Source organism: Anas acuta, chromosome 6, assembly GCF_963932015.1.
Source record: "Anas acuta chromosome 6, bAnaAcu1.1, whole genome shotgun sequence".
Lineage (NCBI taxonomy): Eukaryota > Metazoa > Chordata > Aves > Anseriformes > Anatidae > Anas > Anas acuta.
Window position 1 is genome coordinate 15,393,307 of NC_088984.1, and position 25,975 is coordinate 15,419,281.

Consider the following 25,975-nt stretch of genomic DNA (forward strand, 5'->3'; position numbering starts at 1 on the left):
AATATTAGAGTGCTCCTTAGTCTAACACATTGGGATATTATGCAATGCAATAATTAAAAAATCTGGAGCCAGGAACAGTGAGAAGTGTAGAAGATTGATACAATTTACTTGCAAATTTAATGCATTCTCCTACAACTGCAAATTTATTGCAAATTTAATGCATTCTCCTACAACTCCAAGATTTAAAATAAAGTGGAGTTTCTTTCAAAGGGCTACACTGAAGGTGAATCAAACCACAAGAATTTAAGGCAGGAAAATGTATACAGTTCTGTGCTTTTACATAGATCAGACAATCAAAACAGTTGTTTCTTTGCTTTTAAATTCTATTCTATTTTAAAATTGACCAACTCATTCTGCGAGTAAATTTGCCTCTGCTTTAACATCAGCCATTATAGAGGATTTCCTTGCTATCAGGCACTACAACTTTTCCTATCCCAAGTTTAGGAAGGGAAAGATGTGTTTCCTCCAGGATTTGTAAGGTACTGGTCAGTAAAAGTTCTGGGAAAAAATGTCTATGAACTTGCTGCTCTCTGGGTGCTGTAAATCCTGTAAATCCAAAAAGCTGATTCACAGCAGGGGTTTGGTAATTATATTGTATAAGCTGCTGTTCTTTACAACTTAAGTAAGAAAAGGCAGAAGAAAAAAAATAAGCAGAGTAAGAGATTTACACAAGAACTTATTCATTAGTTCTGAAATGTGCAGTTTTAATTTGTCCATGTGTTGGCTCTGCGCTAGCCAGGTGTGGTCCAGTTGTCACATAAGCTCATTTTCATGGTGCTGAGGCAGGGCTGATACACCTGCCACTCAGCAGGATGCTGCAGTGCCTTCCTGATGTGACCTGAAGTATCATGGGCTTGAGCTTGTTTTCAGTTAGCTAAAGCACACACAATTACCTTTTGAGTCATGCCTTATGAATAAAGGTATAAAAACATGCTTCACAACAACCTGCCAATAAAACTCTGATACAGAGCAACAACACATTTTTACCTTACAGAGCAAATGAATTATTGAAAGAAAGCTTTACAGTGCTCAAAATAGGTGCTGAATTAATATTATGAAGGCCTAGAGAAACCCAACTCAACCAAAACATTGTAGAGATGAACTGAGGATAAGTTCAAGAGTGACAGGGTGTCTGCAGGCCAGCAATGGTGTGACTAGTGAACCTCTGAACAACACACCTATGGTATTTTACTGAGTAATATATGCAGACCTGTGAGCATCAAAACACGTTTTTTTAAGGACAGAGACACGAACGGGACTCAAAGAGCTGCTAGTAACAAAAATGTCATGCACTTAGTTCATTTGATTAGAGAAGGAATGTCAGATTATGGAATCACAGGGTAAAGAAGCTAACAGTGAATGGCAAAATATGTCAGGTAACCTCTACCAAACCTCAAAACAGTGTGTGAAGTACCAAAGTGTTTATCCAAGCTGCTGTTTACCATGTAGCCCTGAACAAAGAGAACTGAATGACAAATCTTATTTTGTACTGAACTGCATGGCTGGAAAGCCTAAGTGAGTCTGGTGGGACTGAAAGCAGACTGTTGCAGCTGTGGAGCAGCTGCAGAGGGGAAAGCTGATTCTAGGCAGAGCTGCCAACTGAAGGAGATGTTCTTAGTGAGTGCTTCCACAGAACAAGGTTGCTTGTTTTCTGAGATGTAACAGCATTCTTGTATAACAGAGAACAAGAATAAGTCTGGAGTGAAGCAGGCCATGAGTAGGAAGCATGTCCCTGCCCTACAAGCAGTTTTCTGCATTTTTTTTATTTTATTTTTTTTTCCAGAAAACCTGCAGACACTAGAAAAAGTTAAAAGCTCTGGGCTGCCACAACATTTCCACTTGTCTTGACACCAATGCATAAGGCAACTGGTTCTTGAAGGCTGAAGGAGAGCAGGATGCCAACAGAGCAGTCACAATATTTGTTCTTCCAAATTAAATAAAGTAATTGTAATTCTCTAAAATTATAATAGTTCCAGAAAATAAAAGGCGTAATCAGTGAATTATTTAATTATCATCTGAGCACCCTCTCACTACTAACAAGAAAGTGTTTGGAGATCTTGCACATGCCCAAAGGGGGCAGTAGGACTTAAGTCGTGGTTTTTTAATAGTCTAATGAATTTTAAGTGTTGCTTATTTCTATATAAATATGTGTATTTTTGTAAATGCTCACAATTCCCCATTTTAATGAAGACCTGAAGTTGATAGCTCAGGTCTCCTTTATATTCTATGTCAGACTCTTTTCAGCTACCAGTGCTTTAGCAGAGATCATACTGAATTAGTTGAACTGTTGTTTATCTTAGACTTTTTTTTTTTTTTAATTTGCATAAACAATTGTGCATGCCAAAAAACAATCATGTCTGACAGTTCCTAAGCTGTTAGTTTTCTTTCCAATTCAATTTCATTTCTTTGCAGGCATCTTCTTAATTCTAATGTACAGGTGGAACCTAGCATAAATGAAACAGAAAAGGCTGTGACTGAGGTGCTGACATAGAACTTGGGAAATAAAGTTGTAATTTTCAAAGCTGTAAGAGACTCCTCTGTAACCTCAGCCAAAGCATTAAATCCCTGCAGAGGGATAAAACAGAGATTGTGATAATCATATTTCCCATCCCTTCTCTATTTCTCTTATCTACCTAGCAAGGTTTTGGGCAAGTATTTCTCATACTTGCTATTTTTATGAGAGAACTTTATACTCAGAAGAAAGCTAGCATCTTTTTTTTGGATTTATTCCACATGAAATTAGGAAGAACATAGCCCTCCTTGTACATAAATTCTTGCCATGATCATTTGCCATAATGCAGTATCAAATGCATTTCATTCTTTCAAGTAAAACAAAACAAACAAACAAACAATCAAACAAAAAAAAAAACAACAACACTTCAGAACAGGAGAAGGACATTAATTTATTGGGAATTCGTACCTTATACCAAGTCACTTGAGGCTGAGGTCGTCCTGTTATTTTACACGAGAATTTGCCTGTTTGGCCTTCACGCACAACAACTCTGTTGGGTTTTGTAGCAAACTTGGGTGGACTTTCTCCCCAGATGCTTGGCCTATGCTCCACAGGAGGAACAGTAAGTCTTCCCCTAAAAAGGGAATCAAAATCCTGGTGTTACAGAAGAACTTCTAGAAGTCGTCCTGGATAAAGTAAAATTCAGGAAGCATTTTAAACAGGTTTTCTGCCAACAAGGATATATAATAAGCAGTAACCAACATTGTAGTTATCAGACTTTCAGCCATACACTAATTATTTTTTGGCCAATGGAAGAAGTGCAAATGCTTGTGATGGCTGCTCCTGATTCCTCATGCAGTGAATGAGGACAGCATTAATGCTATGTACCCTCATCCAGGATACAAGGATGTCCATGTGAGTTGCCTATAATCTGAGCTGGACAAACTAAATGACAGGAAACACTGCATACATTTAGTTTTCACCTTTTTTTTTTTTTTTTTTTTTTTTTTACCTTTTATTTCAAGCAAACTCAATCACTTGCAAGTCCTTTTCCAGATGGCCATTTACCCCATTCAAGAGAGATGTGTCAGTACCTCACCATTTCTACCAGGTGTCAGATACCAACAGATACCATATTCCCTTAATCTAAGGTGCTGCCAAGACACGATGACTGCCATATAGGCAAATTGAGCTTTCTAAGAAAGAGATGAGACGGTGATGAAAAAATTTACACGGAGAAGAGGATCAGTAAAAATGCTTGAGAGAAAAGAGTGACCATAATAAGCTGCAATGGAAAACACTTCATTGTAGAATTAAATAACTGCTAGCATGAGGAAGGCAACATTAAAAGCTACATGTAAAGAACAGCAAGAAGGCTCATAGTGCCAGGTCAGGTCAGAGTAGATCACCCAATCAACCAGTTCTTCATAACAGTTACACCAAAACAGAACAAGTCTTTCCTCTAGCCTACAGTATGCCTACTGTGTTACTTGGAAATATTTAAATTATACTTGAATTATTATTTCAGTTGATTTTATTTCTTACTAAACAGTCTAAAAGTAGTAGTTGTTCTAGCTTTAAAGGATGCCTGACCTGTCATGGAAGATGCAGGGAAGGATTTCTGAATTTCAGAGAACAGAGACAGAAGGGTGCAAAACTGCAGCACAGATAAAAGCAGAAAGTTCTCTTTTCAGCCATCTGAATTCCTGTTATGAAGGAGCAGGAGCTGTATCGAGCCACTTCCTGACAGCCTTGAACATTTTACTGACAGAGCAGTTCTCATGGTATCTATTCCACTTGGGAAAAATGGAGATTTGGACTTAACACACTTGACTTCAGAAATGTTTGTTTGTTTCCAGATGTTGTTGTAGCTGGCATTCAGCTCTGCAGGAGCTAAGGACTTTGAATCGATGAAGTTAGGCTTGCCCTGCCTCTGTGAGCCCAGCCATTCTTGCTATTCCCATTTCACAAGTGTGAGCGATCATGCCAACCAGTTATTCTATTCCAATGTCATGCTGTGCAGAACTGAGTCATTAACTACCAGGCTTTTCTTTCCTCTATTTCCCTCATTCTTGCACAGGCAAGGAGCCTTGGGGACACATTTCCAGCAAGGAATTACTGAGAACTGGACAAGAATCCAACACTTTTAATCTGGCCCTCAGAGTGAATCAGAGCTAAAGAAAAGATGCAATAGGCAGATGAAAAGAGAAGTGCATATACTTTAGAAAGAGTCATTTTACTTGTTCCCCACCAAAACATATTTGTGTCTGTTAATATAAAAGCCACTGGACTTCTTACCCAGGGGTTTTAGTACTGGATGGCAGGCTATATTTCTTCAAGGAGTTTCCTGTGAGCACAAGACAGAAAAATAGGAAGTAAGAATTGCTGTCAATAACATTAGGAACTATAGATACTAAAGTCTATGTAAAACATTCATTTCTCCAGGTTTCAAAAGTAAAGGAGGAACGCAGCACCTGCAGCATGAGGTTATGTCACCTGTAGTCCAAAGTTAGGCTCTCCAATTTCAAAACCAGGTTTCAGCAGAATTAGCATCTAGCCCTTGGCCTCAGTAGTAACAACACTGCAGACTGTTCATGAAAAAAGTGTTTTAAAAAATATATATGCCAGTGCCTAATTTCTACAGTGCAGCACTAACTCAATTTAGATAGCATAAAAACTATTTGGACTCTGAGAGAGTTTTTTTTTTTTTTTTTTAATTCCTTCTTTCCTTCCTTTTTTTCCTTCTTTCTTTCTTTTAATTATTATTCCTGTACTAGCCCCGGAATACCTTTTCTTTAAAAAAATCATTCTCTTTTAAGCTCTAAAGTTCCTCTTGCTTACTGGTGGTGTGAGCAGGACATATGTGTACGAAGTCATGTAAGCTCAGCGCCATCTACTGCACACAGCATTCCTGGTAGCTTCGGGTCAGAAAAAAATGGCTAGTGGCCTGGGATAGATTCAGAGTAGCAGCACTGATGAACAACTCTGATGGCCTTGAAAAAACACATTGTTCTAGCACTTCATAAGAATTTACATTAACTCTCAGATAGGATAGTCATGCAAGATGAAACACTAGACTGTGTTTCAGTCCATCATTTTTTCAGGTAGCAGTCAGCCCTGTATAGGTCTTTGCTGAAAAACAAAATACCTGTGCTTTGCTGTCTTGATGCATATTTATTAGAATAAAAAACACTGTAATTAAACTCTGGGAAATTCAGTCATTAGGAAATACCACGGCATTGTTTTTAAACTGTAGCAAAGCCTAGGTCAGAAGAACTGATATAAAAACACTTTTAAAAAACTCCACCTCCACACAAGTTGTTTCTCAGACAGTTTTAAACTAGGGAAAAAAAATATTTTGCATAATTTTTAAAACAGAAGGCAATAACTATCCTTCCAGACACATGCATATTTCAGTATGTACTCTGAGGATGTGTGTAAGAGATTTTGACTCAGAATATATCCAAATGCTGATTGCTTCAGGCCTGCTGTCAATTTTTGCTGTGCTTCAGGAATTCAATGCAAAGTTATGATCTGAAACACTCTGATATTCAGCAGATCTCCAACATAGCCAAATAGCTAAGAGAGAAGCAATACATTTGATTTCCATAATTCACTGCATCTCTGTCACTCTTTACATTTAAAATTTGGAATTTGCAACAATCTAATATGCATATTTTCTCTTAAAAATTTCTGGGTTTGATCTTAGCTGTTTCCACACTACAATAAGCATGCAATTACAACCAGGTGTGCAACTTAGCAAATGGAAGGGTACAGACAGAACTCCAGACACATATTGCCCCAGTGCGCCTGCCTGATACACTGTGAAACATCCAAGATTGCCATAATTTTTACTGTCTGAGAGGAAACGTTAACTTTCCAGGCTTTTATTTTTGTTCTAAGTGGAGGTTTCCATCAAAGTTGCAACGCTTATAGCAATGTCTTTAAGATGTGGTCTTTTGTTACCAATGCCATACAGATCTGAAGGTTAACACCTACTTTATATAGCTATAGAATTGGAGTTCTGTGCATAACATCTTAAACTGTTAGATTTATCTGGGAAAGGCAGGGCAACAATACATAGAGGTCTGATGAGACGTGTTGTATGTGGTCTAAGCTAACAAGTACAGAAAAATGGCAGCTCTACCTGGTTTTATTTGCACTAGCTCCATCCTAGAAGCCTGACAACTGTCAGCCAATATCTGGTCCCACATTTCAGGAGTACAGACAGAACAGGCTTATGCCTTTATGCCCCTGCTGGGGTTCTATCTCTATTGGAGAAATGCACATCAGCCCTCTCTGCTTGCTCTGTCTTGCTTATACTGCATGTTCCCTAAGGAACATGACAGTGCAGTACTGGTGGGGCAGGTCCTCTTGTTAGAGCTTAACACAAAGGGAGGTCAGAAACAGCTCTAGTAACACAATTAATACCTCTGAAAGAGCAAGTCTAACTAAAGCTAACCAACTGTTTTACAAGCTGAAATTTAGCTGTCATACGTGCCTTCAACAGAAACAACTTCATTAGTTTCGTTTGGGAGTCACACATTGTTCTATCTATTGCAAAACAGAAGCTTGATCTTAATATGGATGGCTCCCATTTTAAATATATTTATTTAGTGATAAAACGAAACTGTATTAGCCCACCGACCCTCAGACTGGATATACTGGTAAGTGAAAATGTTTAGCCATAGAGCAGATCAGAAAAAAAGCAGCAAGGATGACCCCTCATGTTAACATTCAGCTAACAGCATGGGCAACTTTCAAAAGGGATCCGAAACAGTATCAGTTCCTCTTAAAGCCCCAGGAAGAACTGTCCATATATAAAGCCAGGAAGAGAACAGTACCAAAAAGTTAAGAAAATAAGTAGTTTATATGTGAAAATGGGAAGGCTGTTGATACCACCACAGCACTTGGACTAGGACCTGCACCCATGTTAGAGTTGTGGCTATGAGAAAGGGATTTCTGTCTTCCAGACGTGTCACATTACTCTTCCAGTGACAGCAGCAATACAAGTAATTAATATTACTCTTGCGCCAATGAGAAAGTAAGTATGTACTGTTGTGATCTTAACCAGAAAGGCAGTTTAGCAACCATGTTCATTTAATTAAACTTTATAATCATTGCAATAGCAGTATCCTCTTACCTTCTACTGTCAGTTCCACAGTCACTTGACGAACCCCACCATCATTTGCAGCCTCACAGGTGTATTTACCACCATCACTTTCCTGCACACCTTTGATTACCAAGCTGAATATCCCCCGAATGCTGTGGTCTACGACATAATGGTCTCCTTCTGGGACAGGATGCCCATTTCTGTACCATGTGATGTGAGGTTCGGGGTAGCCTCTGACCTGGAAAGACATGAGAGAGATCAGAGAAGAAGACAAACATAAGAGATGATGGTATTAGGAAGAAATGTTGGACATTTAGCAATGCAGTGGAAAGTTCTTGACACAGGAGCTGTTAAACACATACTCTTTGCAAGCCAAATGGCAGAACATAATGAAATGAAGAAACTCTTGCATAAGTCAGACTGTTAAAATCATAAAAGTAGTGAGGCAGATAGATACTTATGTAAAAGTTTCCCACTAGAATAGTTTGTCTTCAGAATCACGGTGAGGTACTAATGAAGAATCGTCACACCTAGGTTCTCATTGCTCAGAGACTCAAGGGCAGAAGTGCTGTTATAGCTCTAAGTATGCAAGACTGCAAGGTACCAAGACCAAACATTTCTAATATGGTTGCCAAGAATTAAGCTTGTTTTGTAAATCTGCATGTGCTGAGATGTAGTGGTTCCAGCCTACATGTATAAACAGGCAGGCAATTGCCACCTTTTGTCTTGATCCTTAAAAGCAGGAGATAAAGCATTTGAGAAAGTATCATTAGGGGCTGTTCTCATGTTACGGTGGCAGGTGGACAATAATGATGTAGCTATATTCACACAAACACACTGCTACATTTAAGGAGCTTTGTGGTCTATTAGTCACCCAAAGAAGAGAATTCAACAAAACAAGGCAATCCTATGCTCGTTAAACAGCAACCATGTTAATACATCCTTGCCTGCTATGGCATTAATGATACCCTCAGATCTGCAGACAGATTCTCAGCTGGCATAACCAAGAACAGTTATTGATCTCAATTAAGCTGTTGAAACCTGCTGAGGATCCATGTCTTCCTTTCATAAAAAGATGGGAAAAAACAGACATACACTTTTCCACTAACGAATTAACTCCTCAGGCAAAGGTTTTTCCTCCGCTTTATGAGAGATGCCATCAACTTTGAAGGTTGGTTTAGTATGTGTTAACTGTTAGAACACTTTTCCTGTTGTCATAACAACCTCTGACTACATTTCCCCCCCCTTTTTTTTTCCTATTCCCCCCACTCCGATATGTTAGCTCTCCAGCGTCCAACTCTTTGATCCTTTGCCTAAATGTCATGAAGCAACTGAGTGGATCAAGATGAACTGGGATGAGTAATTGTTGCGGCTGCGTTTGCTCACTGGGAAAGTAGCAATGCTACATATTGAACTATGTTATCAAATCTTGGCAACTGAACAGGAAGTCCCTTCAACCTCCAGGTGGGCAAAATATTGATGACCTGTCTTGATTTGAGGAAGGCTGGTTTGTGGCTTGTCCAAATTCCTCCCAGCAGTCTCCTCTCAGCTTCAAATCAGCATTTCAGTTCTGCTTTCTTCTGCCTGCACAGCATTTACTTTCCAAATTACAGTCCTTAGCCAACCAGCCTTACCCACTCTTTATGTTCTCTTCTTTCAAAACCTTTCATTTTTAATCCAGCCCCACCTCACTCCAGCTGGGCTTCTCATCTGCCTGAGCTTAAGCTACAGCTGTCAGAAATTTTTCTCTTACCTTTAATTCCTTCGGTATCAGTTCAGAAAAAATTTGCCAGTGATGTGGCTACCCCTTCTTCCTGGCATTACTTAACATACGTAGAGAGAGGACAGTAATGCTTGCCAAGAGCATGAATATGCTGAGTAAGCTGAATAAACTTTCCACTTCTCAGGTTCTTTCTGAGTCTATCTTTATCTCAGCAAGAGCCATGTTCTAGGACGAACGCATTGTGGATCCCTGCACAACGGGGGGTCAATTACTGTTTAAAACTACCACAACATCTTTTAAAGCATTTTGTGGCCATGCTTTTTCTTTCCTGTGCTTTCTGAAAAACATCAGCTCCTATTAGATCTTACCCTCTAACATTACTGTAGCACATTGTTTTAGTGCTTTATCAGAGGTCAAGCTCTCAGGAAGGGTATCTTCCTCAGCACATCTAATTTTCATGAAAATAAATTTGTGAAACATCAATATGATTTATTTTATTTTATTTTATTTCAGTAGCGTAGCTCTTGTGAGTTGATAATCTGTTCATTGGTACAGAATGTGACTTGTACCAGAAAACTGTTTCTAAGCATTACCTTGTCAACACCCTCTTGCCTATCTTCTAATTTTAGATTGAGCTTCTTTAGAATTGAGTTTCTACCTCTCATTTCTGTTTTCTTTTATATTAAGTTAAGCTTTCTTTGAATTTGAAATATTTGAGGCAAAATTTCTTTGAAATTCCTATTTTAAGGATAGAGTAAAATACGAGTAGCCCTTGTATTGGTGTGAGAAGAAAAACACCTTTTCAGTGCATTATATTGCATCAGCTTAACTAGTGGCAGTCTAACCACTGGTTACAGCTGCTGAGATTCTGCCCTGTGAATACAAGTCATCACTTGCACATTACTTAATCTATTTACTACTTTTTTGAGTTTGCAATCATTCCTTCTGTTGTTTTTGATGAAGTACTGTTTCATTGAACTTCAAAGGACCGAAGCACAAACCTTCCATCCCTTATGCCAGGGAAATATTGGGGTTGAAACAATGGGAAGCATCTTACTTCCATTTTCCTTACTGTTTTATCATATTCTTAAGTCCCTCTTGGACCACACAAGGCCATTTTTACCTGACTCTTCAAATTCAGGTAGATAATTATACATGCCCTTCCACTATCAGATAGCTAAGCCTACATGAAGTATTTTTCCAATTCTTCCATGTGTGTTTATTTCATTCTTGTTATGTCTGTATTATGTTGTTTATCCACACCTCTACACTGAGGAAATGCCACCCAGAAAATGACAAACCCAGATGATCAGCATGCCATTTCTTTTCAAAAGGTTGAATCATTCTATTCCCAAAATCTGATTTTATTTTTCTTTCATTTATTGTCAAAAATGAAATAAGGGGAAAGCAGAAGTTTACTGAATTGCTCTGTTGCAAGAATTTATTTCAGGTTTGGGTTTGGAATGTGTTTCAAACTGAGCCAGCCCTCTCTGAAATACATAGTCTTGCCATAAAAGTGTCACGAACCCTTAAATGTATCACTCGTTACTAGGTTTTGATCCTAATGGATCAATTCCAGAACTGCAGCAGGTTTTATATTCCTTCCCAACCTTTCCAGAGCTCACTAAAAACATCTGCCTTGAATAAATCCACAGCAAAGAGAAATTTATCTGCTTATTTAATGCCCAGCAGCAGAAGGCTATAACGTTTATTTACAGCTTGGTCTGTGTGAGCATTGCCAGTCCCAGTGAGGCTACAGTTTTTCTTTACTTTCAGAACAACACTAACAAGTGGAAAATTGACAGTGAGCAGCAAATATCTGCTGTGAGCTTTGAGTTCTTTTCTGGACCCATCAACCACTTAGAGTCTTGTAAAAGACGATTGGAAAAGTCTGGTAAGGTACAACAGGCAACAGGTCTCCTGCTTCATGCATCAACACAGCAAGTGGAAAAAGCTGAGAGAACCTGTTGCTTCATGAAACTTCCTAAATGTGAAACTAGATTCAGTCTGCACCCAGGTCTGGGGGAATGTCATTGAAAAGGGATGGTACCAGGTTCCCAAAGGAAAGAAATTAGAAGAAAAAATAGAACAAATCCATTGAAGTTATCCACTACAGGACAGTATTATTCAAAAATGTTCTGCTACAAACTCTTTGCTCTGTTGTCGCAAACCTAAAGGCATTCAGCGACAGCCAAGGCCAAATACATTCAGTAACCCTTTTCCCTGCCTGTTCTAAAGTGCAGGAAAGTTTTTCTAAAACTTGGCCTGTATCTATGCTCCATAAAACAGCTGCTTATATATCAATTCCAAAAACCCATAAATTTGCCTACTTTAATGTGTCACAGTTGCAGTAGCAGATTTGGGTAATCTGATGCACTCTTTTGGCTCATGCTTTTAACTTCCAAGTCAGATCCTACTTTGTAATAGCTGTCACTGCCTCCAGCAAGGTGAACAATGAACGCAAATGCAGAGCACTCAAAAAGAGTCAGCCAGAAATAGCAAAAACCTGAAGTGTAAGCAACTGTGAAACCTTGATGGGGTGTGTGTTATTGCTGAGTTACTCCTTGTGACTATAGCACCGTAAGGCTGTTGGAAAGGCTGGTGAATATTGCCTGACATATTCAAGTGTTACATTCATCATACTGGCTGAGATGCTCAGTTCTTGAAGTTAAGGTCTAGATAAATGTTACTTTTTGCTGCTCAAGGTTACAGCAAGACACAGGCAGTGAGAGCAGGAAGAAAACATCTACCAAAAGACTGTCTTGGATGGCAAAATACCCCCAAAATACATCATATGTATTACACCAGATTCTGTCAGCACAGTGCTCACTTGCGCCACTACCTCTGTAGACTGCTTTTGCCTTCATTTCTACAAAATCCAGAGTTAAGACTACTGTAAGTAAACAGTTCAATCATTGAATAAAAGAATCACTTTTATTAAGATGGTTCAATCCATCTGAAGAACAATTAATTTCAAATTTATCTTTGAAAGACAAATATTTTCTATTCAATTTTTCATACTTTGCATGCTATTTAAAATGTAGCTTTCTACCCAATTTGCATGCCTACCTGCCTTTTGAGGCATGTCCCCTCTGTAGGCTGTTAAAGAATGACAGTGTATGGTAGGTGGCATTTAACATCTTACAATCTGCACGTTTGATGCTTCTGCACCTAAGTGACACTGCTTTTAACACCTTGTTCTTCTTGAGAAGAACTCTTTACCATAACTACCCACTTATAATTCAAAGAGAAAAATACAGAATACACTTCTAAGAGAAAATATATTGATTTTTTTGTTGTTTAAATTAAAATGTTCAATGGTAACAAACTATGTAAAAATAGACTTTTCCACATGCCTTGAAACTTTTAGGAATATGCAGTCCTTGAGGCTACCAAAACAGATGCATGGAGCCTACACTTCATTCATTGCTACACAGAGAAAGAATTTGTTAAAAACACTGATGATTAGTTGTGCAGCTAATCTATTTACAGTTAGACAAAAAATGTTTGGAGCATCATAACATGGAAACACAGTTTGCATTGAACCAGGCAACAAGGATACCTCGTATAATGAGAATGACGGTAATGAAAAATGTTTCCTAATGAAAAAGGTCCCCGCAAAGCACATGAGAATAAACTGTTTTCACAAACACAGTGGAGAGGGCAAGCAATAGATTTTATCACTGGAAGGTTGCCATCATTGTGGGCCTGTAAGTACAGTTTGACAAACACCTATCAGGAATGAGACTATGAAGTTAACTCTGCCTTAAGAAGAAATGGATTAATTGAAGAATAATGGGAAACAGGGTTGGAAGAGACCATGACTACAAGATCATGTGCACAGAATTACAAAAAACCACTACAGATGGTTGAAATGTAATCATTGGTTTGTAATCACTGGTTTTCTTCTTGCCATGTTTGACATTAGTGTCACTTTGAACATTCATATCATTCATAAACATATTTACCATGTATTATTTCATTGTTGGTCTTTCTAGTGATCTAGTCATTCCTTCTGCAGGAAAAAGAAAAAAAAGTGTGTGTGTGGGGGCTCAAACAAATGTGCTCAGAGAATGCTGTAAGAGAAACTGGCCAGTGGGTTGGTAGATGATGTCTGACAGCAATTAACTCCTTTAGAAGAACATTTTGTTTGTTTGTTTGTTTGTTTGTTTTTGCTTATTTGGCTGGTTTCCTATCTTAACATTAAAGAATGCCACATAACGAGGTGACTTTTTGAGAAGGGCTTGCAGTCTATCCTCTGTCCCATGCCTGCCTTCAACCAGAAATCAATCATTTCTGGGAATGACAACTCAAGAAAAAACCTGTAGAGATCAGAAGTTATAAAGGGATAGAAACAAGATAGCCTCACTTATACGTGGCTTCTGGGCTGCTGTTACCACTGAGCTTCTCCAAAAAGTGTGCTTTGGACATATCATTAGATGTCTCACCAGGAGGAGATTCAAGGGAGGTGCAGAAAACCTGTCAGAGTATCTGACAAACTGATCTTTGTTCTGCAGCCTGCAGACAAAAGTCTAAAACAGAAAAGAGGGGACTTGGCTTACCAAACAGTCATTACAAGCGGGACATAAACTGTCCCTTTTGCAAAACTTGAATCCATCAGATTGTATCAAGAAAGCATCAGAAGGAATATGATTGAGCAGATGACAAATTCTGTAATTGTAATTCTATTCAAAAAAGTGTAGATAAAGGAATAAACAATGTATAACACTGACACTTGAAATATGTCAGAGAAAGTATAGCATACCTCTTCTTCCAATGTTTAGGTATCACCAAAATGGAAAATTATTCACTTTATTGCAAGTTATGTATTAGATGTGCTCATCTGAAATTCATATATCTAAAGACAATCCAGGGCCCTCCTGCAGCCCCAAGAGATTCAATCTAGACAGTAATAGCTGTTCTGTGGATGTGGCTCATCCCACAAAAGGCTCATCCTAAGGCTTACAAAAAAATATTTCCCATAGTCATTAGACTCTAGCCAGTGTCCTTTGTCTGCCTTCAATCAAGAGCCAAGATTTTTTGTGTCTGGATCTTGACCTAAAGATTTATGAAGGGAATCAAGTACTTGAGAGCGGACTTAGCAGAGGATGCTAAGAACTGGACACACCACAGAATGTGCTCTGTCCAGCTTGTTCTGTAACAAGAAAAATAAAACACCACTACTTCTTGTTTTATTAGTTTACACTTGTGTGAACTCTTAACGTCAATCTTAGGAGAAAAATAGTACAAACCTGTGGAGACTGCAATATAAACACCATGAATATGACCTCATCTAAGAGGTGATATATTTTTATGTAATTTTGGGGGATTAGTGCAGATGGGAAATATGGTTCTGGCCAGTGCAGCTTTTTTGCAAGACTTGTAACAGTGTTTCTGTCAGGTTCTAACTGCAGTTTGCCATAACAAATGAACAGCATATGTTCTTGATAAAGGAGAGTGGACATGATACATTGTTAAGCTCCTTCTGAGAGTTTAAATACACACAAACCACATATCAAGAATAGTTTATCCATTTTAAAAACTTACTTCTAGAACAGAGAACCTGCCTGTCAAAGTTAAACATGAAAACGTTAAATATTTGGGGACCTAGCTACGACCTTGCAAACAAAGCAAATAACTTTGCGTCTCTTACTTCTTCAAATGAGCAGGCTAGAATTACAATTACAAATTACAAAAGCAAAACTGGAATATGTTACTAGGACTGAACATAGCTCACTTCAAAGCATTACCTGTAGTACCTACAAGAAACAATAATGGTCTTTCTGTAAAGTATATATATATATATATATATATATATGTATGTATTTATTATTATTATTATTATTATTATTATTATTATTATTATTATTATTATTATTTTATTATTTTAAGAGCTGAACACTTACATTACATCTGGTGTTTAGTGTTCTTGTTCTATATCCATACAGACTTCATAAATTAGTTCTTCATCCATAACCTTTACTGGAATGCTAGTCTGAAGACATCAGTCTTCATAACTGGTGTGTGCAGTTTTCTGGTTCTTCTCCGAAATGGTATAGAGAAGGGACAGAATCATGACAACACAAGAATTCAGACTACTGTCTTGAAGAGAGAGAGAGAGAGGAAGAAAAAAAGCTGCAAAACCAATACTACTACTGCTAATAAAGAATCAAAAGTAGAAAGAATAAAACTATATTAAATTCCTTCTCAAGATTTCACCTTTAGAAGTTTCAAACCATACATATTTTACTTTATTCCAATTTTGGGCAATGAAAAGAAACATTTTGCCTAGTTGGACTCCTTGATATTCCTAATGTTAATATTGGGAGTGGAGGAAAACTCGTAGTCTTTTAGTCTCGAGCAGAAATTTAATATGATACGGCAATAACATGAAAGAGTCTTCAAGCTTTGTCATTGTACCCTTTGCCCTGATGAGAGATGAGGAGGAATCACCTGAAGATGCAATTCATAATATTCAAAGGAGACCCAGGAGGTAAAAAGAGACTTAGGACTCTCTTCCTATTTCTTAAAAGCTTTTCCTTTAAAATCATTGCTTCACTTCATTTGTTAGTGTACCGTATGATCTTTACCTCTTCCAAATATCATAGAAAAACCTATGACTCAATTTCATAAGATGCTGAGTAAACTGTAGTTTTCATTGACTTAAAACACTATAGTGAATGCTGAGCATTCCTGGCTCATTTTGACTGCTGTACCAACTATTTTATAAATCCATTAAAAACGTTATAACATCGTAAACCGATATGTAGAGAGCTCAGATTATGGACCCTGCATCTAATCTCTAGATCATAGAATGCAATTACAGAATTCAGGAAAGACAGAGGATAGGGGAAAGTAAAAATTCAAGGAGTTTAAATTTTCGTGTGAGAGATCTTTCCTTAGAGTTTCGTTTGGTTGCCTGGCAAACTCCAAGGTTTTGTGCAGCACCTTGGCAAAAAGTTCTTCCATCCTAGAAAGCATGGAATGATTTGATCACATGGAAGAATAACTTTCTAACATGCTTCTGTGCTTCTTCCATCCCTGGCACCGTGAAATACTTCTGATAATCTTTGTCAAATTTTCTCTTTTCTTGACCGAGATAGGGAAAGATCAGAACTACAAAACAAACCACATTCTATTTGTTATTTTTACCACCTTGAGCTGATTAATCAGAGAGCTGTTCAGGGTGAGATCTCTGTTTTCAGTGGTAGTAGCTAATAAAAATTGAACTATGTATGTATTATTTTTTTTGCTTTGTACTTATCAACGCCAAGTGGCATTTGCTGTTTTATAGACCATGCACTAAACAGAATGAAATCCTTCTGCAGATGGTTCCCCACCAGTTTTCCTTTTGACTGTCTTTAGCAGTTCTGCATTACCTACAAGTTTTGTCATCTTACTATTCAACTCCTTTTTACAGATTACAAAGGAGCTGAACACTATGCACACCAGCACAGTTCTTTGGGAGAATCAGCATTTGTAGCTCTCCAAGCAGGGAAGAATTTATGACTTATCCATAGAAGACATGGTCTGCTAACTGAAAAGCAGACAGCAGCTGCAGACAATTTCTTCTTCTGTCTTCTATGCTTATTTATTTTTTATTATTATTATTTTTGTAAAATTCAGCATGGAGGGTTCCCAGAGGTGCACGGAGTATTGCTTTTGTGCTCAGTCACCGTATATAGCTGTTTGAATGAGGCAATGCTTTCCCAGGTACCATAACATCTACAAGTTCATCTGTCCTGAATTATTTCTGAAGGACTCAAGCAGAATTTCAGAGCTTACTGGGTGTTTGAGCTGCTTTCAGTTTATTTAATTTCTAAGTTCAGACACCAGCCCCACCTAATGCAGTTCTTAAGAATATGCTTAAGCCTTACTTAAATCTTTTGGTGTTAATCATATGCTTAGATGCTTTTCCTAAATTAAGCTTTATTTCATTTCAAGAATTAATTTAATCTTAATGCCTTTAAAATAACAGTATTATTGGATGCGTTTTGCAGTCCCCAAATAACCTGAAACATCATTCAGATGAAATAGGGAACACTATTAATTTGGCCTCTGCCCTTTCCAATAAGCAGACACGAGGGGAACACATTCTGTACAGGAGATAAAGTTTCAATATAACTGTAACGTCAGTCAATGGATCTGAGGTTGTAAACCTCTGTTACACTAACGGAGATATTTTCACACAGGTGTTGCAATCCCAGAGTGGCGATGCTTTTCTGATGAAGCTTTAATAAATCATTCTACCATAAGCAACATATGTCTTTCTACTTCCCCCCTACTGCATTGTAGCCAGCTGACCTGTAGCTATTAAGAACATGAGGAGAGCTTTATACAAGCCACCCACGTAGCTCACCTGGAACTTTTTGTCTCTAAATACAAGTTTTCTGAACTTAAAATGGGATTACAAGCAGACTGGATCTCTGTATCTTTTAGATCTATTTTTAGTCTCCAAAGTTTCCCCTTAAAAAGAAAACATCAGTTTGACAATTAAAATGCAGTCAGATGTCACAAACCTCTGAAAAAGGCTAGGAGAAAGTTTAGGCTATTTTTCCCATCACCACTCACATGTTGTCCTGGCTCCCTCCTACTTTTCTGTAGTTGCACATTTTTATACAGGTGACAAGGTCTCTACAAAGTGATGAAATTCTGGTACTTCATCACAAGGAAACTGAAGAGTGTGCAGGATACTGAGTTATGTGCAAACTGAAGACAACCTCAGTTCCAAAACACACAGCTGTTGTGTGGGAAAGTGTCACTCTAACTTCATAGCTGAGCATCTGAGACACAGAGACACTCAGAGACTTCACCAAATTCACATTATAAAGGAATTAGCTTTCTACATTTAATAATATTAGATCAAATCATCTGACCATATTTTCTTCTTGCCAACAAGCTTGCTATTGCAGAGATCAATAGAAGAACACAGCTGAAGTTGTAGCACAGGAGAACAGCTGCTCTTCTGATGATGAGAGAAACCCATCAACCTCACATTAATGTGGTTGTTTAAAGGTATCAAAGTGCACAGTATTGAGTAAAGACGGCCCAGACAGAATAGGTACAGTCTTTGCAGCAAAATGAGAAGCATGTAAAGTAGTGTTACAAATGACAGAAAATTAACTCACTACCACAGGAGAATATGAGCAACATAGTCAGATAGGACTTGGTCAGCTCTCTGTAATTCCAACACTGCCATACAGCTCTGCAGAATATAATAGTCTGCAGAATGGGCCAAAAAAAATTCAAAGCACAAGAGCTCTAGGCAAAACAGGAAAGATGAACTTTGCAGCCTTCTTTGGGTGAAACTCTCATAAATTTTAATAAGAATTTTCTCTGCTTCTGAGTCTCTCCTTAGAAGAAAAGAAATAACTGCAAAGAGGAAGCTTTCTTCCCATGGACCAACCGGTGTCAAGGCCTTTTAATATGTGTTAAATGTTATGAGGTGCTGAATAGTTTGAATAATTTAAAATGCCCCAAATGCAAAGAAATATCAGATCTGTGTGTGTGGTTACGGGTCATTTAGGATTATGCAGTAAGAACGTAAATGAGTTCAAAGGGAAACAACCACTGCTGCTGAACGGAAATAGCTTGTGCTAATTGCTCCACATACCCCAGTAAGCTCCTAAAATATGCACTCATTCCCTATCCTTCCTTTCCTCTCCATTTTTGGTGATTCTGAATCAAGATATCTATCAGGTATTACTAAATGAAGCAGCTGCTTTAAGTCTGTGTGAATGGGTTTAGAAGCATGCCAGGAGTCCTGACAGGACTGGTGTTCATTTCAGAGCAGCAGCAATGTCCAACACAGGAAACAAGGTTTTAAAAAAACAGCCCCGAGTTTTGTTGTGATGTGAGAGCTGTCAGAACAGGAGCAGTTCATTCATTTCCACTTCAACGGGACAGCCTGATTTACTGTGTTTACTGCTACTTTTTTCCATAAATTTCATTTGGTAGCACTAGAAGAAAGGCTCAAACAATGCAGCTTAACACAAGAAAAACAAAATGTTGGGAAACTGTCTCCTCTCTTCACATCAAAATAAGTCAGCTTTTAACGCCTGACAAATATCTTTACTTTCGGTTGTGAATCCCCCATGTAGTCACCACTCAGAAAAGTGGAAAAGATTGCTTTGACCAAGTGCAAGCATGAAGAAGCCCCCTGACATGTACAGGGTGAAATTTCACTCTACTGTAAGCAAAATGTTTATGTCCCCACTTTGGAGGAAAACTATAAGTATTTATCTCTTTTATCTGACAGAACTGATCACAGAATCCAAATACTGAGCCACAGCTTGCCTGCAACATCAGCAGGTCAAAAATCTCTGCTAATACAAACCAAAACAAAATAAAAACAAACAAAAAGCCCACAAACCCACAAAACAAATAAAAAAACTAAACTGCATCAATAATTTGCAGAGAGCAATGATCCCTTCATAACAATAATATTTGGCTTTTGAATTGGCAGTCACTTTTTAAAGACAACAATGTACTCTGCTTCTTGCCTTTCTCAAGGCAATCATCATCATTCACTGCAATAACACACACAAAAACTATTTTTCCATTGCATATTATTTCTGGAAGACTGGAAGATTATTATTTTTTCTTACCAAAGTTTCTATCTGAATATGATGTGAATTGATTTTACATGCCACCAAATACAGGTGGCCCAACCCTCTCACAGGAGCTAAGCCACTAACCAAGGCAACTTGAATGTTCATACCTTCGTGGCTTGGAGACACTATTCCCCAATGTGCAACATCAATACATGCTATCTATGAGTGACCTACTGTTGAAAATTAATAAAAAGAATAAGTGCTCACTGTTCTCAAAACACACAGCAATATGCTTGGAGCTCCGAAGTTTGTAACTAAGGGGAGCAATCCTCATCTGTAGTCTCAGATGGCAGCAAAAAGTCTTTGCTTTGAATGAACATGCCCTTGCTTTATCAATTTCCAGCCACACAAGATTAATTTCCTGCAATTTAGCAGTCTGTCAATGGCCACAGAAAATGCTAAAACTGGGTTTTGTTGCTGAATTAACTGCACAGTTGTATGTTCATGTACAGTCTGTCTGCTGATAGTGACGAATGCTGCTGGCAAAGGCAATGGTCTGGAGAGGTTATAAAAAGTTCTCCTCAGTTGTATGTACTGCTTCATAGTTAATGCTGCTTTGCAGAGCTGGCAACCAGAATGGGCATGAAATGTCATTTGTTTTAAATTTCATTAAAAAGTAGGACTGATGTGATGAAAAATTGGTAATAAAATGCAATGTTGGATTGCTAAGATATGAATACATTGGACAGCCTAAACATCTAGCATTTCTCCTTGCACTGTTTATTCTGTAACATGTAACTTACTCTTAGACATTAAATAATTAAGACATCCATGCAGAAGCCCATTACAAACTGCTCCTCAGCAACTTTTGGTGATGTTTTTATCTTATAACTGTCTGCAAAAAATAAGCTTCCCAGGCATAACATATGTACTTTTTAATAACAGCTTAGCAGAGATAACTCATACAGTACAAACTCTATGAGTTTAAAATCTATGAGCATATAAACTGCTGTGTTTAAAATAAAAATAAAAATCAAGTGCTGAGCAACAACCGTTTAAGAGAGAAAACCCTCAAAGTACAAACTGAAATACTAAATAAATTGATGTGGCTATGAATTTCTAGCTCAACAGTTCAGAATAAATATTTACAGACCTGCTGAGTTCAAGAGAAATTTTGCGGGCTTGCCTCTTCTTTTTAATGCTTTCTCTCAAAACTAAAAGTGCTGTGATCTTGGTAAGAACAACACACACGTGCGCTCAAAAAATAGCTATATTTGTTTAGGTTGTGAAAAAAGTGCTTACTCTGCATATGCTTTCAATCGAGCTCCACTTAACTGCAGTTGCTGGCATTCCTGTTGAGATTTGAACAAATCCGACATAATGCTTTCCATTAAACCTGTGGGTAAAAGTCTCCTGAGCAGACAAATCTTTGTCTACAATTCTCTCCATTAGCGTATCCCAACATGAATACAGACTAGTTTTTGTGTCAGGGCTCTGAGAACCTACTTCTGCTATTCTGTTTTGATTGAGTGATGCTCTAAATCCAACAGCAGTCACCTAGATATTGGTAACATTTTTATTTATCGGAAATCTTAACTTTCTTTTCCAAAATCAGAAAATACTTATCTCCAAGAAGGACAGGGTCACATCTAAGGTAGTGGATGGGAACTGAACTTCTGGAATGCAAGGTTCAATGCTGAATCCAGGCATGTATTTCTGTACGATCTTGTACAAACCAATAGATCTCACCATGCTTCAGTACTCCACACAAATGTCACAGAGGATAACAACAACTATTTTCTCTGCTGTTTTAGCTAAAAAGGTCATCAGAGAAAGGTCCAACTCTAAACTGGCCTAGGTACATGTTAAACACTATCTGCAAACATACAGTAAGATTCCCATTCATTTAGGCTATTTCAGTGGTACCATGAAATAAGCAAAAATCCATTCCATTTACCATAGTTCTTTCATTTGTATTTCCAAGATTTTATCACAATTTTTCTTCCAGTGCCCTGGCTTTTATCATCACTTTGTTATGAAATATTTATATCTACCATCCTGCAGAGACAAACTGATGAATTATTCTTTTATAAAGCAACACCAGAATTTACATAAGATGAAGAATCAAGCTTAAGTATATTTAACTGTTGTTCCAGGGTGCTTCCAGAACAAAACATTCTTAATTCATTGTTTGTCTGATGAGTATGGGAATGTGATATAAATGATACAAGATGCCAGATACTACTAAAAGTTATGAACTTTTAGTATGCATCACACTAATATTTTAAAGTTTTGCAAAACCAATACAAATAGTACATGCAGCATAACTATAGGCTTGCTTGTATATTATGGGGCACTTAGAAAGAACAGCAGCCTCTCAGGCCATACAGTTACAATTTGAGACTCTACTGTACAGCTAAAAGAAAATTACCATTCTAATTGATTCCACATGAGTCAGGAAAGCCCAGAAATGGATGAAATAAGCTCAATTATTCTGTCACCAACAGCCAAGTGACCATAAGCAGAATTATTTAATTTGTTATTCTTTGAGTCCCCATTTTCTTTGGACCACATATGAGGATTGTTGTCATCTTTAAATAAAAAGTTCTTGTATATGTTACATATTAGCATAACATTTCACTAAGCTCAACTATTATACTTGTAACGAGCAATATATTCCATGGAGTAACATTCACTGAAGTACTGTGAAAAGTTGCAGAAATGCAAGGGAAATTCAGAAATACTGATAAAATAGTTATTTCCCCATTTCACCTCATTCTACACACGAATTATGAAACTCTCTATAAGGCAACGATGACATGCAAAGCTGACTTGGAATTTGCACCAGCTTTAGGCAAAGCCGTTTTGAAGACAAGGATTGCTTTGTTTTGTCTGGCTGCAGGTTTACAGCAATGCGTTGATTTACAGAGAATAAGACTATCTTCATCACCAGAAAGTCTAGAAAAAGATTTTTATTTTTATTTTAAATTTTTATTTTATTTTAAATGTAAGAGTTCTGGATGTTCACTCTCATGTGTAGTCATGCTACATAGTCCTTACAAACCCTTTGAAGAAGAGAGGTGAAAGAGCCTAGATCTCAGTACTACACATCCTTAATGTGGGAAGGGTAGCCCAGATGCCAGAGTAATAACTTTTGAGTCAAGAAGAATGATTTAATTCCCTGCTCTTCCTCTGACTTGTAGCAAGCCTTGGAGAAGTCACTGGGAGTTAAATACACAGGAATTTGAAGGCCCTGATTCCAGGAACATCTCTAATTCCCTATTCAGTAACTAAATGCAGAAACTTGGAAATGAGGTCCTTGGGAAATTGGTCACTGAAGAAGCTGGCCATATTCCATCCTGTGTCATAAAGAATTAGAGAAACTTCACTCAACACAAACAAAAATAAAAATAAAAACTGGCGGTACTGACAGACAATAACCTGTCTGTCAGGTTTTCTAAAATGAATTCAATATATTTGGACCTTGATTAAACAATTCAAGACCCTTATACTAAACTGGTCATCTCAGGGATGACAAGTCAGTGGAATACCTTGATTTTCCAGCTCCTACTAGTACAGAGAGCTTTCACACATAACCTCTGACAGAAATAACAGTGGTAGCATCTCCTCCTCACCAAACACTATCCCAACATGTCAACATCTCTCCTTTTCCAGAGGTTATTTCCTCCATATGAAGGAAGTACATACAGAATACAGTATATTCATGTGATACTGAACTATGAACTGGGATTGCTTTTGGTTTAAAAAACATGATGAAGGCAGGTTTGTCCCCAGACACTATGCAGTGAGCTCTGGCAGCTATGGCACAGAAATATGTGCTGTTTCATGCGCCGATTAGAGATTCAGTAACCTCCAACAATGTATTGATAATGTGCTACAGACTGAACACTAAAAACTGAACTGAACACCTATGGAAGTAAAACCTTAATTAACTAGAGAATCTTTTTATTTATTTATGTAGTGGAAAAAGAGTTTCATAGACACAAAGATCTTACAGGATAGCGAAGACATTTTTCTTGAAATTACTACCTAGTGTACATCAAAATTTTTTTCAAGCCTGCTTGCAGATCTGGTCTCTATTCTGTGAAATCAGTATAACTATTTCTCTACCTTGAAGGACGAAAGAGCACTGAGCACTCAGGAATTAAAGATATTTAAACTCTGATAAAATCCATAGCAGTACATTTACTCTGAAGTCAAAGACTCTGAAGTCAAAGAGCCATGGTTAGCACATTTCCGTATCTGTTGGCAGCAGCAGAGTCAGTGCTGTTCAATGGTTCCGTGTCTGACATATCACTTTCACAAAAAATGCTCTCTGAGGAAAAAGTCTGAGCATTTCACCGAGACTGAAGTCTCAGAAGAAGAAGGAAAAATTAAGAGTCTACAGGCTGCTTTACAGTTGATTATCCTTTTATATTAATATAATTTACCTTTGGTTCCTTCATACTTTAGGTCATACCAGTTTACCTTAAAGATTTTCTCCTACCTGCCCCAACTTGTGCTCTCAGAGCCTGCTTGTCACACCAAGCAGCTTTGTCCAGCAGTGAGACCGAAACATTTATTTAAATAAGGAAGCACAATGCTACATGATGAGTTTTATTGCCAGTGGAGTTGACCACAACAAAGACTTATGCACTAGTTCAGAAGAGGGAAGGAGACTAGCCTGGAAAAGATGATGCTATTTTTCAAATTAAAAACAGAATTGAAAAATCTAGTTAGACTTAAGTGAAATTTGAGAGATTCACAACTAACCATCATGGGACAAGAAAAATAAGAATTATACTGACTGCTTCTACCCTAATTTACACAGACACAGTCTCCAAACTTACTTTTGTTCAGCTATATAGGATATTCTTACTAGCTCTCTTTCTCTTGAGAAACAGCTGGATTTTATTCTATTCATTTTTCAGACATTTTTATCCTATCTTCCTTAAATGATGGACTTTATGATTATTCTTGGTAATTGTTCCATCATTACTTCTGTAAAAGAGTGAACCTCCTTTATAGCACAATATTAATGTTTTATATTTAATTCTCCTCTGCAAATATGTCACTACATAGTTTCAGAAATTTTTCTCTGATTTCTGTTTAAGGACTATAGAAAAATAGCAAGATCAGAAGTCCCTACTAAAGAACTCTTATTGTCTCCAAGATCAACCCTAAGCATATTATTATGGGTAAATCCTTAAATAACCACATTTGCCTTTCTTAGCTGATCCAAAGCATTCCATTAATACATCACAATAGTGGGTGATCCCAAAACAGATATCTACAATAAACTTCACAGAATCAAAAGTTTGTTGTTCTCCCTTCCCCCATCTCAAACAGGGAGCAGGTAGATTAAATTAAATGACATGATTTTTATTGTCTTGTTCCTCATGTGATTTTAATTGCATCCATCTAAAAATCCAAAACAATTGGAAACACGTTAAAGTAAAGACAGAAAGAAAAGTTATTGGCCAAGAGCAGCACAAATGCATGCTCTGGCTTCAGTTAAAACAATGCTTGTTTGTGTAGATACAACACAAAATTAGATTCTCTCTAGCTTAAATGTAAATTAGTTGAAGGGCTCTAAAATCATCCTTACTAGATTCATTATTATTATCAAAACAAAAACAACAAAAAACAACTGCTTTTTACATTCCTTTAATTCCAGTAATTCCCAACAAATCAACCAAGAATGGGAGCTAGTCCTCCTGTCATTGCACAGAGCAGCTCCTGTTCACAAATTATTCTAGATAAACAATTAAGATGGGCAAGGAGATAGAAAGCAAACAGAACAATATGTATGATAGTGGCAAATAGCAAATTTCTTCCATAATTTGGGGGGTGAGTGGGTTACTGAAAGCAGTCTCAATTACACACACACACAAAATCAACATTATGCTGAGAAACGGCAATTGAGAGTAGGGATACTGTATATCCAGTCTTCCCCCATCATGGCCTCTTTCCTGCTTAGAAATTTTGTCTGGGTGGAATTTCAGAATATTTAACGTTGTCTAGGATTTCTGAATGTCTGGCAGCTTGGAACAACTCTGCAAAAGGTCTGACCAAACTGATCTGCCAAATTTCCAGAAGTCTTGGCTGTTGCTTCAGCACGTGCACAGATCAAT

At 37.6% G+C, this 25,975-nt stretch overlaps 1 protein-coding gene across 3 annotated transcripts in view; it reads right to left on the reverse strand.

Moving 5' to 3' along the window:
• MYLK (myosin light chain kinase) overlaps positions 1 to 25,975 on the reverse strand; it is a 204,388-nt gene that overhangs the window by 115,310 nt on the left and 63,103 nt on the right. For all 3 annotated transcript variants that reach the window (XM_068687510.1, XM_068687511.1, XM_068687508.1), the window contains 3 exons: positions 7,596 to 7,803; positions 4,751 to 4,799; positions 2,921 to 3,086 (listed from right to left, as the gene is read on the reverse strand). In XM_068687510.1, coding sequence (XP_068543611.1) covers positions 2,921 to 3,086; positions 4,751 to 4,799; positions 7,596 to 7,803 — 423 coding nt within the window. The remainder of the gene's footprint in view (positions 1 to 2,920; positions 3,087 to 4,750; positions 4,800 to 7,595; positions 7,804 to 25,975) is intronic.